Source organism: Haliotis rubra, unplaced genomic scaffold (assembly GCF_003918875.1).
Source record: "Haliotis rubra isolate DU_JTF1 unplaced genomic scaffold, ASM391887v1 Scf270, whole genome shotgun sequence".
NCBI classification, from domain to species: domain Eukaryota; kingdom Metazoa; phylum Mollusca; class Gastropoda; order Lepetellida; family Haliotidae; genus Haliotis; species Haliotis rubra.
In genome coordinates, this window is record NW_025766781.1 from 160800 (window position 1) to 177833 (window position 17034).

Below are 17034 nucleotides of genomic sequence, written 5' to 3' on the forward strand. Positions count from 1 at the left end.
TGATTTCCCCTTTACCTCAAAAACCAATAATACTCCTGGGAGGGTGGAATGGGTGACAAAATAGCAAACGTTGGACGACAAACACCATGCGGGCGCGAAACCAACATTAGTGAAAATGTGAAAGGGAGATAACGGTAATAAAACCTACGTGATCATGCAAAGGGAGGTCACTGGTGACAAGCATCTCAAAATATAGTTTACTAAGGTCAAATATTACGTAGCCTTGGTCCCCATCTTGCTGGACGTTTGAGGTTCGTTGGTTGGCCCGGTGCCGTGGTTGGTTGTGTGTCATCATATGATGATTGTTGTTCATAACATGAAGCACTGATTTGTCTGGGTCAGACCCGTGAAGATCCGGGTTAGAATAGCTCTCCAGTAACACATGCTTGTCGTAAGAGGCAACTAACGGGATTGGGTGGTCAGGCTCGCTGACTTGGTTGACACATGTCATCGTAACCCAGTTGCGTAGATTGATGTTCATGCTGTAGGTCCCTGGATTGTCTGGTCCAGACTCGAATATTTACAGACCGGCGCCATATAGCTGGAATATTGCTGAGTGCGGCGTAAAACTAAAACTTACTCACTTGTCAAGATTATCAAAGGGTCGCCATCGTGTGTATAGAATATTGCTGAACTCGATGTCAAACAACACAGAAATGATAGTGCGTAATTAAAATATTTACTATGATTTGCACAAATCATATTTTGTTTTTGGTAGACTTTCCGTTCTGTCATGCAGTGTTAAAAGGATGATACTTGTGTTTCGGTACGCTGCAATATGAAAAAATACATTTAAATAATAAAATCATTATTCCATACAATATCAAAAGTCAATTAAATTTAACACAGAACGCATATCACAAAGAATCATATTACATCAACTGTTGATAACATTTCATCAAACAAAGAGTAGTCAATGTACTCACAAGAGAAACGAACAAGCCCTAAAGTCCCGGTTGAGATCAGATACAACTTTCATATCCTCCTCCGTCAGTTCAAAGTCAAGAATCTGTGATTTGTGAAAAGAGCATCTATAGACAGCTATGTAATATATAACATATCCAAACAAAATATTCTTCCACAATCTATTCTTTCTCCTCACAGGGCGGTGGAGTAGCCTAGTGGTTAAAGCGTTCGCTCATCACGTCGAAGACCCGGGCTCGATTCCTCGCATCGGTGCAATCTGTGAAGCCATTTCTGGTGTTGTCCGTCCAGATATTGCCGGAATATTGCATATCAAGTGCAGTGTTCTGTATATCACATACACTATACAACGTGCCATGTGCAGTGTGCACCGGGCGAACTCCCGACTGGGTCGTAACACTGATAGCCTCCCACTCTCCCCTTGACAACAGTCTAAGTAAACTTAGGCTCAGTATTATTCGTTACACTGCTCTACTGAGCCTAACAAAACCTTGTGGAAGGTCGCATCAGCTGACCTTTTCAATGGACCAATCAGAACACAGCTTACCAAATCGCGAAAGTTGACATTCGCACATACCTATTGAGCTTTTACCTCGAAAACGTTTTGTACCCGAACGATTCCGAATGCTATTTTCCGTACGATCGCTTCCGAGTGATGCACATGGAGCACGACACAAGAGTGAGTAAACAGTCGCTGAAAATAGCGTTTTGGCAGTATTCAAGGATGTCAGCTTTTGGAAATATTAGCTAATGATAGCCATGCCAACAGAAACCCAAAAGCGTATATTCTGCAGGTCATATATCTGTTTCTATGTGGGTTTTCATTTGTTATGAGATCAGTGTTGGCGACCGGGGAAGAGAAAATCCATTTTGTAAGTCCCGCCAAACCCTAAATAGTAGCCGTTGTCTGATTGGTTAAATCCGTTAGGCCGTCTCGCGTTTGATTGGACGGTCATAGGTCGCTCAAAGGTTACCTGACGCGACCTTCCACAAGGTTTTGTTAGACTCAGTATAGCAGAGTAACGAATAATACTGAGCCTAAGTTTACTTAGACTGCCCTTGACAAACACCGCATGGGGGATGTAACGAGGTCACATGTCAGGCATGTTCTGGTCAGCTGTTTGGTCGTTGGCCTGATAATCATGGGTGCAGGATTTAAACATACTCTTGAAATTCTGAAACTGTGGCTTTCCGCTATGGTCTTATAAGGTCAAGAGTAGGATGATCATGACGACCACTGCACGAGAGGCATGCTGGTTGTGGACGAGGTTCCACATGGTCTTGTCATATTACCATTTTAGGAAGACAGATTATCAAGACTGAGATGTAGTCAAGTTTATGAGCGCGAGTTAGTCAGTTAGAAACTGGGAGCTGAGCACTAAGATCCCAGTCACAATTAAAGCTCTCAATAAAACGTTGTGGACCCGCAGACGGATCGGACTTGTCACTTAGAGAGAAATATCCGCAAACACACAACAATAACCAACACCCAAAACAATATAGCAGTAGACAACCTGAATCGTCTACGGTGAAACTTCCACGGACTGAAACTTCTAATAATTCTGATAATTGCATAAAACTAAACTCGCTCACTCACTCTTTCCCCTCGGACATGGATGGGGAGGCTGCCGTTGTTCTACAGAAAAGTAGTGAAGAGAAGGCAGCGTATATACATGAATGGAACAGTTCAGTGCCTCTGTCGCTCCTAAAGTACATTGCACGAGGCTGAACTGTGTTTAATGTACCTGTCAAATGGTAATATAAGCAGACGTCTAGAATGCGCCAGTAATCAAGCGTGTGGAGAGAGCTGAACCGGGAACACAAACTACTCATCTCACACAAACTACTCATCTCACACAAACTACTCATATCACACAAACTACTAATCTCACACAAACTACTAATCTCACACAAACTACTAATCCCATACTAACAACTAATCTCACACAAACTACTAATCTCCCTCACAGTAACAACTCCCTGCATCCTCTACCCCGGCTTTAACAATGTGAACGTCAACTCGGTAAAACAACAAAAGGCATATAGGCAGCGTATATACATGAATGGAACAGTTCAGTGCCTCTGTCGCTCCTAAAGTACATTGCACGAGGCTGAACTGTGTTTAATGTACCTGTCAAATGATAATATAAGCAGTCGTCTAGAATGCGCCAGTAATCAAGCGTGCGGAGAGAGCTGAACCGGGATGTTACATGTTGCAGAAGCCTGGAACTATCAAGGCCATATGGTAAAACAAAACCATTGGGTTATTCTTTAATACCTGTATATTCTCCTTGATCCTAGATGGTGTGACGCTCTTCGGAATGACAGAAGTATTCCTTTGTACTCCCCAGCGCAGTGCAACCTGTGTCCACGAAGAAAATATACAGAACTAGAAAGGTTTAGGAACATGGCTTGTTGTGTTAATAGATTTAGTTGATGCATGTTGCTTTGGCGAGTTGGCCATATTTCACCATCTGTACACTGAAAACATGGACAATAAACATACTATTCCAAAAGACTAGGGGATATTCGTTAAAAAAGATGTCACAACTATATGTTTAAAGGATAAACACTGTAGCTAGGCTCCTCCTCCCACGTGATGTCAACCTCTTTAGGGTGGTTACCGTGAAGATCCGTGTTAGAAGTGATCTTCAGCGAGCCATGCTTGTCATACGAGGCGACTAACGGGATCGGTTGGTCAGGCTTGCTGACTTGGTTGACACAGGTCATTGTATCCCAATTGCTTAGATTGATGCGCATTCTGTTGATCGCTGAATTGTCTGGTCCAGACTCGATTATTTACGGACCGCCGCCATATTGCTGAGTGCGACGTTAAACAACAAAGCAGCCAACTTTATGGTGATACACGAAGGATCATCCCAATAAATGAGACAATTTACCTCATATCTTCAAGGATGGCTTTTGGCAGTAATTCCTTACTCTGCAACTACTGTATCTCTGCACGTTAACCAAGTTTGTTCGTTTCACAAAGGTCACATATCTATACTGAGTCAAAAAAGAAACTTCACAAAATGTAGTTTGAAAAATAATGAATATTTTTTCTCTGATGATACATCTATGTATCCGAAATGGGATCCCTATCTTTCGACTCTAGAAAAACGTTAGCCAAACCCACTCAAACCCATCCATTCGTCGTGCAAATGATGTTAGTGCCAAATCAGGTTTTGCACGTGCAGTCGATCACGTGATCTTCGCATCGAATTTTTCTTCATATGCACGTGTTTGCATTGGCCTCAAGAATTGAAAAAACACTTTTAAACCACAGTTCTAACGGTACTTGAAATGCCACGATTGTCAAATATGCAACGTGAACGTGCCGTTGGCATGTTGCAAGCGGGAAGATCAGTTATTGACGTCGCAAGAGCAATGGGATGCAGCCGTCGTACTGTGTATGACTTGCGAGGTCGTCTACAACAAACTGGCACCACTTCTAATCGCCCAAGGTCGGGTCGTCCACGTGTGACGTCACGAGCAGAAGACCGTCAAATCGTCCTACGTCACCTACGTGACAGATTTCTGCCGGCTACACGAACCAGGGCTGAGATGTTTAGAGGTCGACTGTCCTCACAGACCATTCGAAATCGGTTGCGGGCTGCCAATCTCCATTCTCGACGTCCATATCGTGGGCCAATATTGACGCCGTATCATCAACGTCAACGTCTGCTGTGGGCCCAACGTCACCTCCGATGGACCCAGAGAGACTGGAATCGAGTTGTCTTTAGCGATGAATCCAGGTTTACCCTCAGATTCGCGGACGGCAGGCATAGAGTCTGGAGACGACGTCGTGAACGGTATGCCCAATGTTGTGTACAGGAAGTCGACAGATTCGGGGGCGGAAGTTGCATGGTGTGGGGTGCTTTCTGTGGGAACAACCGTTCCCGACTTCTGGTCATCCGTGGAAACCTCACAGCTGATGCTTACCGCTCATGGCCCAGGTCTACAGTTCCAGCATGATAATGCTCGGCCGCATACCGCGATGTTGACACGAAATTTCCTTCAAAACGCTGGAATCAACGTCATGGACTGGCCATCGAGGTCCCCTGACCTTAATCCAATAGAGCACGTTTGGGATGCACTTGGGAGAAGGCTTCGTGGTCTTAGGAACCAACCTCAGAATTTGCAGGAACTTGGCGCTGCCTTGTAAGAGCAATGGTGCAGAATCCCCAACCACGTGTTCACAAGCATCAGGCAGTCGATGAGGAGACGGTGTTTGGCAGTGGTGAATGCGCGGCGCGGCCATACACGATATTGAACTGAGAAATTTCGGGTTTTTATTCTTGTGACTTGACATTCTCTATACCCATGTTTTGGAACGGCGGTGTAGCCTAATGGAACTGATTATGGCACTGTCAGTGTATCGAGTACATCACACAGGTCTCAGCAATGAAATAATAGCAATTTAACCATCTTACCATCTCTTGTTCTTTTATAGTGCCCTGAAGAAAGAATGTGAAGTTTCTTTTTTGACTCAGTATATTTCAGTATAACGACCCTTTGCTTTTACGATCGCTAAACATAATTATTCTTGTGTATAGTTTATAAATCGTTATCAGTAATCTTCCTGTCGTTAATGAGCGCCTACAGTGCATCTACACCCAAATGGATCTAGAACATGTGTGGGGTTCCTTTTACTATGGTATCAATTTACCTGTGCCGCCGTTTTACCATACTTTCTGCCTAGTTCTTGTAATACTGGGTCATTGATGACAAGTGGACGATCCTTCACTGACCTAAAATAAATGTAACGGTACATATCACTAAACACCAACCCTAATACACGCGTAACCCATGCTTGTCGTAAGAGGCAACTAACGGGATCGGGTGGTCAGGCTTGCTGACTTGGTTGACATATGCCATCGTATCTCAATTGCGTAGATCGATGCTTATGCTGTTGATCACTGGATTGTCTGGCCCAGACTCGATTATTTACAGACCGCCGCCATATAGCTGAAATATTGAAGAGTGCAGCGTAAAACAAAACTCACTCACTCATACATTCGTTGTGGGAGATAAAGCCATTTTTCGGTTTACCTTTGGTCAATATTGTTTGGAATTAATCCGCTTTCAGCGAACCGTCGCTCAGCTTTAAATGTTTCCATTTTCTCAAAACTTGGAACACTAACATGCGGAAGTATCTGCTTATTTTTAAAAAGCGTGTTGACTTACAGTAAAGCAGGGTTGTCAGCAGACCCAAGGGGTGCGTATGCCGTGATTGTCACCCCTCTCTCCTTGCAGAACGATACAAGTTTATCGTTGGTGAGATACGGAGACACTTCAATCTGAGAATGTATATAAGTAATACTTGTACAGGATTAATGACATCGTGAGGACATTGTCAACGTTACTCTGTCGCAGGTGAGTTTCGTTTGTTGTTTGTTTGTTTCACGCCGCACGCAGCAGTATCCCAGATATAATAATAATAATGACAAAAATAATCAGTCCATAAATCCACACTGACAGCATGCTCATAGTGAGGCATTATTTTTTATATCAATCAATCTTTATTCATACTGAAGGCCACAGACCCACAGTACACAATATCATAGAAAAGAATAATATAGTCACATCACAATATGTCATATCACATCAAAATGTATCACATCATATAACATCGCATTACACATACTTTGTCGTATCACATCATATCGTATCACATCATATCATATCATACCATATATCATATCATATCATATCATATCGCACCACATCATACCATATCATAGCAAATAACAATATAAGTACATACATTCTATGAATTATTATGTTTATTTCTTAGAGACAATGCCTGACAGATAAAGGTTGACAACTTACGGATAAGAACATTGTCACCAGTACTCATTAACAAAGAAAATTTCACCCTATCGGGATATACAGAATAATATGTTGGGACATTTTTTTTTCTTAACTCTCAATAGAATGGGCAAATTAAGAGGAAGTGATATTCATCTTCTACACAATTAAGATCACAAAATGTACAAATTCTATTTTCTCTCTCTATTTTATGATATCTCCCTGTTTCGATTGCCAAGTCATGTGAGGAACACCTAAACCGAGCAAATGCCTTTCGAAATTTCTTGATATTTAGTGAAAACAGATAATTCTCTCTATATATAGTATATGGGATTTAAACATTCTATAATAGAAACATTTACTTGACAATGACAGTGCTACAACCCATTCTTGTGTATATATATATATATATATATATATTTGAGCCTTTGAGTAACATTATTCACAAAATTTGAATTGAAGTCAACATTTTGCCTTTGCCATACATCCCCAAAACCTATTGTATTTAACAATTCTCGAATGTTAGTCACCCAGTTAGTCTTCCCGTTGTTATCGTACATTAACATCATATCATAACACTGTCTAGGGTATCTATCAGATAGCATATATAACAGACGTATCCAATATTATATTATTCTAGCTTTAGCAAAAATGTGTATGGGAAATCTTCCACAATCTCCATATATCATGGCAGTAGTTGTACTTGCTTTCACTCCTAAACATTTCTTGCAAGTATATAAATTAATGTATTTTCTCAATTACGTCAAAATGATTGAAACCCCATACCCCTGAACCATACAATATAATAGGAAGGATTTTTGTATCATATATTTTGAAAAAGGAATGATAATTAATATCTACGAGTTTGTGAATGTTTTTGAGAACCCCAATAAGAACCTGCAGGCAGTTCATCATTACACCGGATAACCCAAGCTGCCTGTGAGGCGCTAGAAGGATATAGTCACATGACGTATCCCACCGGGTACCCATTTTCTGCTGGGTGAACAAAGGCAATTTATGAACAAATTCACTTGCCTAATGTGAGACCACATATATCACATGTGCTTCGTTGTGGGGCGGGGCTAAAGTCCTAGAAACCCTCAAGAGTCAAATTGGCAAACACAGTCACCCATCCAAAGACTCTCCGCGCGCAACTTCAACTGGGCTCTATGCACAGGACCACGCGCCGCTACTGCAGAAACATATTTACCTGATTTGTAACGGGTGTAACCTTCAGCCCGTCAGTTTTAAGCAACCGTTCCATTTGCTCCAGGTTGAAGTTGGACACCCCGATAGATCTGACCAGTCCTTTTTCAACCAAGTTTTCCATTGCCTGTCAGACAAACAATGCATGTATATAATTGATAAAATTCTTTTGTACAAGAAAAAAAGATCAACATTTCAGAATGATTATGAACAAACGTATGTTTTTGATATACACAGTTGACAGGGCATATCTTCAGTGGGTTCGCTTCTAAAGATATTCAATGTTTTCCCTGAGAAAACATAAACCAGTAAACACGTTTTAAGGAATACCATGCGACTGGTGAAATGTGTTCGTTATATCTGCAAAACGTTTTCCACCATTTCGGATTCAACAGCCATACACGTGAAAAAGATATATGAGGTGTTGCGATACTTTTCCCCGTGTGTATGTATCATGTTAGAACCCATGGACGTATGTAAATAGAAACAGAATTACTCAGAATTTCAGAATTACAATCAAAGAATATGTATTGCAGCGATACCATGTGTTAGTTCACGAAATCAACAAGTACTTGCAGTCGACTGATCTCAGGTTATATATGTTAATTCTATGCCTGACCTTCCAAGTATCCACATAGTCCCGGTCAGACATCATCACGTTGCCGTCGGCGTCTCTTGGACAGATTTCTTCTGATTCCTTTTCAAAGACAGAGGGTATAGTTTCACTTTTTGCCCATGGAATAAAACGTAAGCTGGTAAGCATCAAGCATTTCAAGTGATATTTGATTTCCCTTGCTATATTTTATCGATCTCCCGGTCGCGTCATACCATAAGACGTTAAAATATGGTACTTGTTGTTCCCTGCCTGGCGCGCGGCATTACTGAGTAAAACAAGGACTGGTCGGCTCGGAGTTAGTATAATGTGTCTGAGTAAGGTATTCATGCTTAACTGCGGCATGGTATCTCAGTGAGCTAGCACTGTAAAACCAGCTTAAGTCTGGGCTAGTACAAGTAGACACACACACATGCACGTCGTCATATGAGCGAAATATTCTCAAGTACGACGTTAAACCCCATTTCACCTCACCTTTTATCGATTTAGTGTAATTCCTGTTAGTTTGGAATTATTATGGAAATTTGATCGAAAAGGTATTCTCTAAATTAGTTCATTTTGTAATCGTACGAAAATAAATGCTCGGATTAACGTAGTTTAGATGCGTACCTTGAAGCCAAATGGTGTATGCATCAGGTACAGGTCAACATAGGACAGACCCAGCTTGTCGAGGGAATCACGCACCGCCGTCTCCACACGACCAGGTTCGTGGTGGGTACACCATAGCTAATGAGAGGGAAAGAAATAGGTTTACTTCTTATTGTATGATTAGGTTTGTTTGTTTATTTGTTTATTTGTTTGTTTGTCACGCTCAGACATATTCTACGTATATGACCGCAGCTGTAAATAATGGAACAGACAATCCGTTGACTGACAGCAGTGAGTGTGTGAGTGAGTGAGTTTAGTTTTACGCCGCGCTCAGCAATATTCCAGCTATATGGCGGCGATCTGTAAATAAATGAGTCTGGACCAGACAATCCAGTGATCAACAGCATGAGCATCGATCTGCGCAATTGGGAACCGATGACATTGGTCAACCAAGTCAGCGAGCCTGACCACCCGATCCCGTTAGTCGCCTTTTACGACAAGCATAGTCGCCTGTTATGACAAGAATGGGTTGCTGAAGACCTACTCTTCCCCGGATCTTCACGGGTCCTGACAGTAGTGAGTGTGTGAGTGAGTATGGTTTTATGCCGCTTTTAGCAACATTCCAGCAATATCACGGCTGGGAACACCAGAAATGGGATTCACACATTGTACCCATGTGGGAAATCGAACCCGGGTCTTCGGTGTGACGAGCGAACGCTTTAACCCCTAGGCTATACACCGACAGTTGCATCGACCTACTCAGTCTGGCTACGTTAGCACAAGTCACCAAGATTCATCGTGGCCTTTCTCACAGTTAGCATAGGTTGCTTTGTAGCATTCTAACATCAGAATCCTAATGAGAGTCACGGGTTAATCTAATGACGATTGACGTTATATGACGTCGATATGATGGTAAATGAAGCTGCCTAATTCTTTGTAACATCATCAAAGACATTTATTTATATCGTTTATTAGAACTGAACTGTTTTACATTTGTAATGTGTTTCAGATCAATGCATGATGTAATTTACTTTCTCACTTTTGTAGCAATAAACAGGTCCTCCCTCTTAACTGTGCCATCGTCGACCTTCGCCTTGATCCCGAGACCTACTTCCGCCTCGTTGCCATAGCACCAAGCACAATCAATATGGCGGTACCCACTTTCAATAGCAACCTTGACTGCTTCTGTAACCTTGCCTTTTTCGGACTGAAAGATGTGAACAAGATGATTAACTTATTTCATGATAATGGGATTCAACGTGGTCAGGACAATGTTTCAATAGTTTAGTCGCAGCTCTTTTTCAAAACCAAGCTCCCCGTTTTCAAGTGCACGGGGTATTCGAGGTTCGACACACCCGCGAAATGATGAGTGAGTGAGTTTAGTTTTACACCGCTTTTAGCAATACCCCAGCAATATCACAGCGGGGGACACCAGAAATAGGCTTCACACATTGTAACCATGTGGGGAATCGAACCCGGGTCTTCGGTGTGACGAGCGAACGCTTTACCACTAAACTACCCCACCGCCCCGCGAAATGATGACTGAATATACCCAAGGTCAAAGCTTGTACTTGAGATAACCATAAGTTCGACACAAAACGTTTTGGTCGTATAATGTAACACATACATAAGACTATTTAGAAGACTTGACCCAAAGTGTAAATATTCAACATGACGATGGAGCGAACACTCAACTAATCCTAACTTATAGACTTCAAACTAAATGTACCCGTGAAGATCCAGGTTAGAATGAGCCTTTCGTAACCCATGCTTGTCGTAAGAGGCGACTAACGGGATCGGGTGGTCAGGCTCGCTGACTTGGTTGACACATGTCATCGGTTCCCAATGGCGGGGATCAATGCTCATGCTGTTGATCAGTGGATTGTCTGGTCCTGACTCGATTATTTACAGACCGCCGCCATATAGCTGGGATATTGCTGAGTGCGGCGTAAGAGTAAAACTAAACTCACTCACTCACTCATTCAAACTAAATGTGATAAAATCTGTTTGAATAAGTCAGGCTTTATTTTGTGATGATATAATTCTGGATGAAGGCAGGTAATCCACATCGAAATTTGCAGGTGTGGTAGTGTTAAAAGCATGCCACTGAATAAGTTACAAAACATGTACTTGTAGTGTTTACATTTTGTAAACATTTAGTATAAGTGAGTGAGTGAGTTTAGTTTTACGCCGCTTCTAGCAATATTCCAAAGTGTGAGCGAACTGTGTTACCGCTTTTGGCAATAACACAGCGGGTGACACCAGAAATGAGCTTAACACATTGTACCCATGTGGGGAATCGAACCCAGGCCTTCGGCGTGATGTGCGAACGCTTTAACCACTAGGCTACCCCACCGTCCTTTATTACCAACAAAGAAATATGATTAAGATGAGTTGATACGCATTCTGTATCCGAAAGTTTTCAGTGATATCACACTGTGAAGTACATTGCACTCCAGTGAGTACACTGTTATAACACTGGCGTCAACATGAGGCATGCACGTTGTCATCCGCTGTCAGTCATGCATACTTTATTGTCATACCGGAATGTACTGGTGTGGAAACACAACAACATAACCGTAACGAATTGTAGCAACTACAACTACAACTACAACTACAGCTACAACTACAGCTACAGCTACAGCTACAGCTACAACTACAACTACAGCTACAGCTACAACTACAGCTACAGCTACAGCTACAACTACAGCTACAGCTACAGCTACAACTACAGCTACAGCTACAGCTACAGCTACAACTACAACTACAGCTACAGCTACAGCTACAGCTACAACTACAGCTACAACTACAGCTACAACTACAGCTACAGCTACAGCTACAGCTACAACTACAGCTACAGCTACAACTACAGCTACAGCTACAGCTACTACAGCTACAACTACAGCTACAGCTACAGCTACAGCTACAGCTACAGCTACAACTACAGCTACAGCTACAACTACAGCTACAGCTACAGCTACAGCTACAGCTACAACTACAGCTACAGCTACAGCTACAGCTACAACTACAGCTACAGCTACAGCTACAACTACAGCTACAACTACAGCTACTACAACTACAGCTACAGCTACAGCTACAGCCAGCTACAACTACAGCTACAGCTACAACTACAACTACAGCTACAACTACTACAGCTACAACTACAGCTACAAGCTACAGCTACAGCTACAGCTACAGCTACTGGCTACAACTACAGCTACAGCTAGGCACTACAGCTACAGCTACAGCTACAGCTACAGCTACAGCTACAGCTACAGCTACAGCTACAGCTACAACTACAGCTACAGCTACAGCTACAGCTACAACACAGCTACAACTACAGCTACAACTACAACTACAACTACAGCTACAGCTACAGCTACAACTACAGCTACAACTACAGCTACAACTACAGCTACAACTACAGCTACAGCTACAACTACAGCTACAGTTACAACTACAGCTACAGCTACAACTACAACTACAACTACAGCTACAACTACAGCTACAGCTACAGCTACAACTACAACTACAACTACAGCTACAGCTACAACTACAGCTACAACTACAAGCTACAGCTACAGCTACAGCTACAACTACAGCTACAACTACAGCTACAACTACAGCTACAACTACAGCTACAACTACAGCTACAACTACAGCTACAGCTACAGCTACAACTACAGCTACAGTTACAGCTACAGTTACAGCTACAGCTACAACTACAGCTACAACTACAGCTACAGTTACCACTACAGCTACAACTACAACTACAGCTACAACTACAGCTACAGCTACAGCTACAGCTACAACTACAGCTACAACTACAACTACAGCTACAACTACAGTTACAACTACAACTACAGCTACAACTACACCACTACAGTTACAGTTACAACTACCGGTCGTTACACCACTACAGCTACATTCACTTCAGTTACAACTACAGTTACAGCTACAACCTACAACTACAGTTACAACTACAGCTTTGTACAACATACACACGATGCAGGCATCATCCAACGTCATTCACCACTACACCTCACAGACATTAACCACTAAAACATTTAAGCACACATGAATAATCACCCGCGGTCCGTCTCAAGAACATTAAACCACCAAACGGCACTTTACACGACGGATCACTCATTAATCACCCCTCTACCAACTGCCAGATACCACTAGCTCACCACTTTCATCAACAACCCACACTCACATCAATAACCGCACATCACACCCGTCACCACCCAACCACTTCAAGCAACCGATTGTTACCAGTCTTTTCACTACACAAACTGTACCAACCGCCACACAAGAAATGCACACCACAGATACCTTATCCCCACCCATCAAACCTAAACTCAAGCACACACACTAATCACCCGCCATTCACCACCCACACCGCTTCTAGCAATTCACATCAATAATCACCCGTAATTCACAACCCCCACCACTTCAAGCATCACCTCACCCAGTCACTTCACCACCATTCACCACCACACCACTTCAATCACTGTTCACCCGTCATTCACCACTACATCACTTCAGTCACCCGTAATTCACAACCCCCACCATTTCAAGCATCCCTCATCACTTCAAGCACCATACATCACTAATCACCCGTCATTCACCCCTACACCGCTTCAAGCACCACACATCACTAATCACCCGTCATTCACCACCTACACCACTTCAAGCACCACACATCACTAATCACCCGTCATTCACCACCTACACCACCTCAAGCACCACACATCACTAATCACCCGTCATTCACCACCTACACCACTTCAAGCACCACACATCACTGTTCACCCGTCATTCACCACCTACACCACTTCAAGCACCACACATCACTAATCACCCGTCATTCACCACCTACATCACTTCAAGCACCACACATCACTAATCACCTGTAATTCAACCCCACACCTCTTCAAGCACCATACATCACCTCTCCCTCGTCTTGGCTTAGCTCTCACACACACACACACACACACACTCTCTCTCTCTCTCTCTCTCTCTCTCTCTCTCTCTCTCTCTCTCTCTCTCTCTCTCTCTCTCTCTCTCTCTCTCTCTCTCTCTCTCCCTCACACACACACACACACACACAAACACACACACACAGACGCACATAGACATAAACACTACATACATACCTTCCACGTCCCTAGTCCAATACTTGGCATACATCTGCCGTTGTTGAAGGAGACGCTGGGAACTAAACCTGACATCTCGACTCAGCCACGTAACTGTACCTGAAACCTTCCTGTTGTCACCTGAGCCTGTCAACCTCCAGTTACATAAACCACATATCACATGACGTTCTGCTGGCAACCAGGATGGTGATAGTCCCGACAGTAATGTATTCCGAACCGCGGGCAACAGCTTTTCGACTGGGTCCCGGACCATGTAATGCATACTGCATATAACGCGATCGTGAAACCAGTCAATTTGGAGGCAACGCGGTGTTTGCTGTCCAGGTCACCTCGACTGAGCTAGACTTTGTGTGGCTTCAACAGATATGATTGTCAGCTAGTCTGCTATGAGGATGCATATACCTAATGATTGTGAAGTGAATGTGATGATTGTTGGGTGGTATGTGGGTCCTGGTTGTCGTTGTTATTTGATTTATTTAACGTCGCACGCACAACTAAGGTATTTCGGTCCTGATTATGGCATGCGACTATTTATTACATAATCAACGAGGCACGAGTGATAACGGATGATGTTATAAAAGTTAAATTGATTTTCATTGACAAGTGAAAATGTGCAGTGGGTTAAAGAATTGTTAATGAAAGGGTGGCGCATTCGCCCTCATCACGTGTACCGAGTATTGCGTTCAGTTTTTACCAATTAGTGTCAATACATTAATTTAGGGGCGACGGGGTAGCCTAGTGGTTAAAGCGTTCGCTCGTCACGCCGAAGACCCGGGTTCGATTCCCAACATAGGTACAATGTTTGAAGCCCATTTCTAGTGTACCGCGCCGTGATATAGATGGAGTATTGCTAAAAGCGGCGTAAAACTAAACTCAATCACTCTTACCATTCAGTGTAACAATAATATATAGACATACTTCTAAACCATAAGCTGGTTTCCATGTTACCCTCACCTTACCCCAGGCTCGACCCCAGGGTTTTCTATGCAGGCAATGCACTTACTATATACATTGTATTTAGGTGGTGGGTGGGGTAAGGGTTAAGTCGTGTACTGGTCATTCTGACAATATGTATTCCAGTCCCCAGTCCTCTTTCTACTCGGGTTTCTATATGGTTGGCCTATCGTGAAAAATGGTATAAAAACCAGCTCAAGGTGTCAACGTTGTTATGTGAGTGAATGTAGTTTTGCGCACTGACAACACTGTTTCGGTTGTGTCAAAGCAAGTTGGAAATGATTGAATCAGGACCAATCAAACCAGTGGTTATCAGCATGAGCAGAATCAGGTATGACGGCACACATCGAACCCACAGGCCCTCGTGTCTTTGCGAGGATGAAAGATTTTTTAAAAATATATAACAATTTGAGATGACCCTCGACTCGAAATGCTTCACAGTAAAATACGGGGTGCACCGAAGTGTCCGGCCTTGTCATGATGTGTTGTACTGAGAAGCATTTCGAGTCGGGGATCATGTCAAATTTTTATATATTTTTAAACAATCTTTAATCCTCGCAAAGACACGAGGGCCTGTGATCGAACCAGGCTATGCACACAGAGCAAGCAGCTTTCGGAGTTAAGTCCCTTTCCTGTGAGGAAAACCTGCATTTGGAAGCTTTTTGTAAACACACTGTTGCAGTAGTTTCGGTGACAGATATTTTTGGGGTTGAATTTGGTTTGGTTTGGTTTGGTCTGTTTGTTTGGGGTTTTTTTTGTTTTGTTTTGGTTTATTTTTTTATATTTATTTTATTTTTGTTTGTTTCGGTGTTGTTGTTTTTTTTGTTTCTTGTTTTTGTTTTGTTTTATGTTGTTGTTTTTTTGTTTTTGTGGGGGGGAGTTGCTGTTGTTTGTTTGCTTTGTTTTTTCTTAGTATCTGTTCTTATTATACTCTGTTTCTGCGTGTGTGTGTGTGTGTATTTGATTACCTTAGTGGATATAAAGTTGAAGGTGATGTACATTAACGGTGTGAAGAACAAGAATTCCATCAACCAGGTTCCTGCCTGATAACTGTCGGGATTGGGGTGAATAAAAATTTGGGCGTTCTTTGGCGGGGTTGGTGTGGTGCTTTTTTGTTTGTTTTCGTCATATGTTTATTTACTTTTCTCATCGGCGAAATATCACAGCCGTCTTGAGCCAATTGAGTTGAGTCCACCGACACAATATATAGCCTCATACGAGGCAGGCCACGCTTCACTTGAGAAGACCATTTATAACATTCGTGCAGTGTGGCTGGTTATTCACCTTACCAGGGCGTCAGATGTATTTAAACACTGTCACACCCGTAGAATTTCCCCAGTTAGTGATTTATTTGTGATTATTTACAACCACGTCTCGACGCATGCCTTCACATACATGTACAGCCCACGACTCCACGAACCACACCGCCTGTCTAGCTGAAGGTTACCCGAGAGTTATAAGGTACATTGTGTCTTACTCATACTGATCAGCGGAAAGTGAGTGTGTGACATAACCAGCCGGATTAAAAACTTGCACTGACCATTATTTTATAGTGAGTGAGTTTAGTTTTACGGCGATTTTAGCAATATTCCAGCAATATCACAGCGGGGAACACCAGAAATCGGCTTCACACATTGTACCCATGTGGGGAATCGAACCCGGGTCTTCGGTGCGAGGAATGAACGCTTTAACCACTAGCTAGGCTGTCTGATCCCTGGATCAGAGTATAGTAAAAAAGCCCGTAATGGTGTACTAATCTGCAGTACCTTCCAGAACTCT

General features: G+C 42.7%; 1 protein-coding gene across 1 annotated transcript; it reads right to left on the reverse strand.

The window, feature by feature from the left end:
• Window positions 1-662: 662 nt before the first annotated feature.
• Window positions 663-14575, reverse strand: LOC124280637 (1,5-anhydro-D-fructose reductase-like). The gene is made up of 10 exons (XM_046716618.1): window positions 14302-14575; window positions 10182-10349; window positions 9164-9280; window positions 8561-8638; window positions 7946-8068; window positions 6112-6224; window positions 5594-5675; window positions 3203-3286; window positions 927-1009; window positions 663-771 (listed from the first exon to the last, which is right to left on the reverse strand). The coding sequence occupies exons 1-10, from the start codon at window positions 14374-14376 to the stop codon at window positions 732-734; spliced, it is 963 nt and encodes a 320-aa protein (XP_046572574.1). The 5' UTR covers window positions 14377-14575; the 3' UTR covers window positions 663-731.
• Window positions 14576-17034: the final 2459 nt, after the last annotated feature.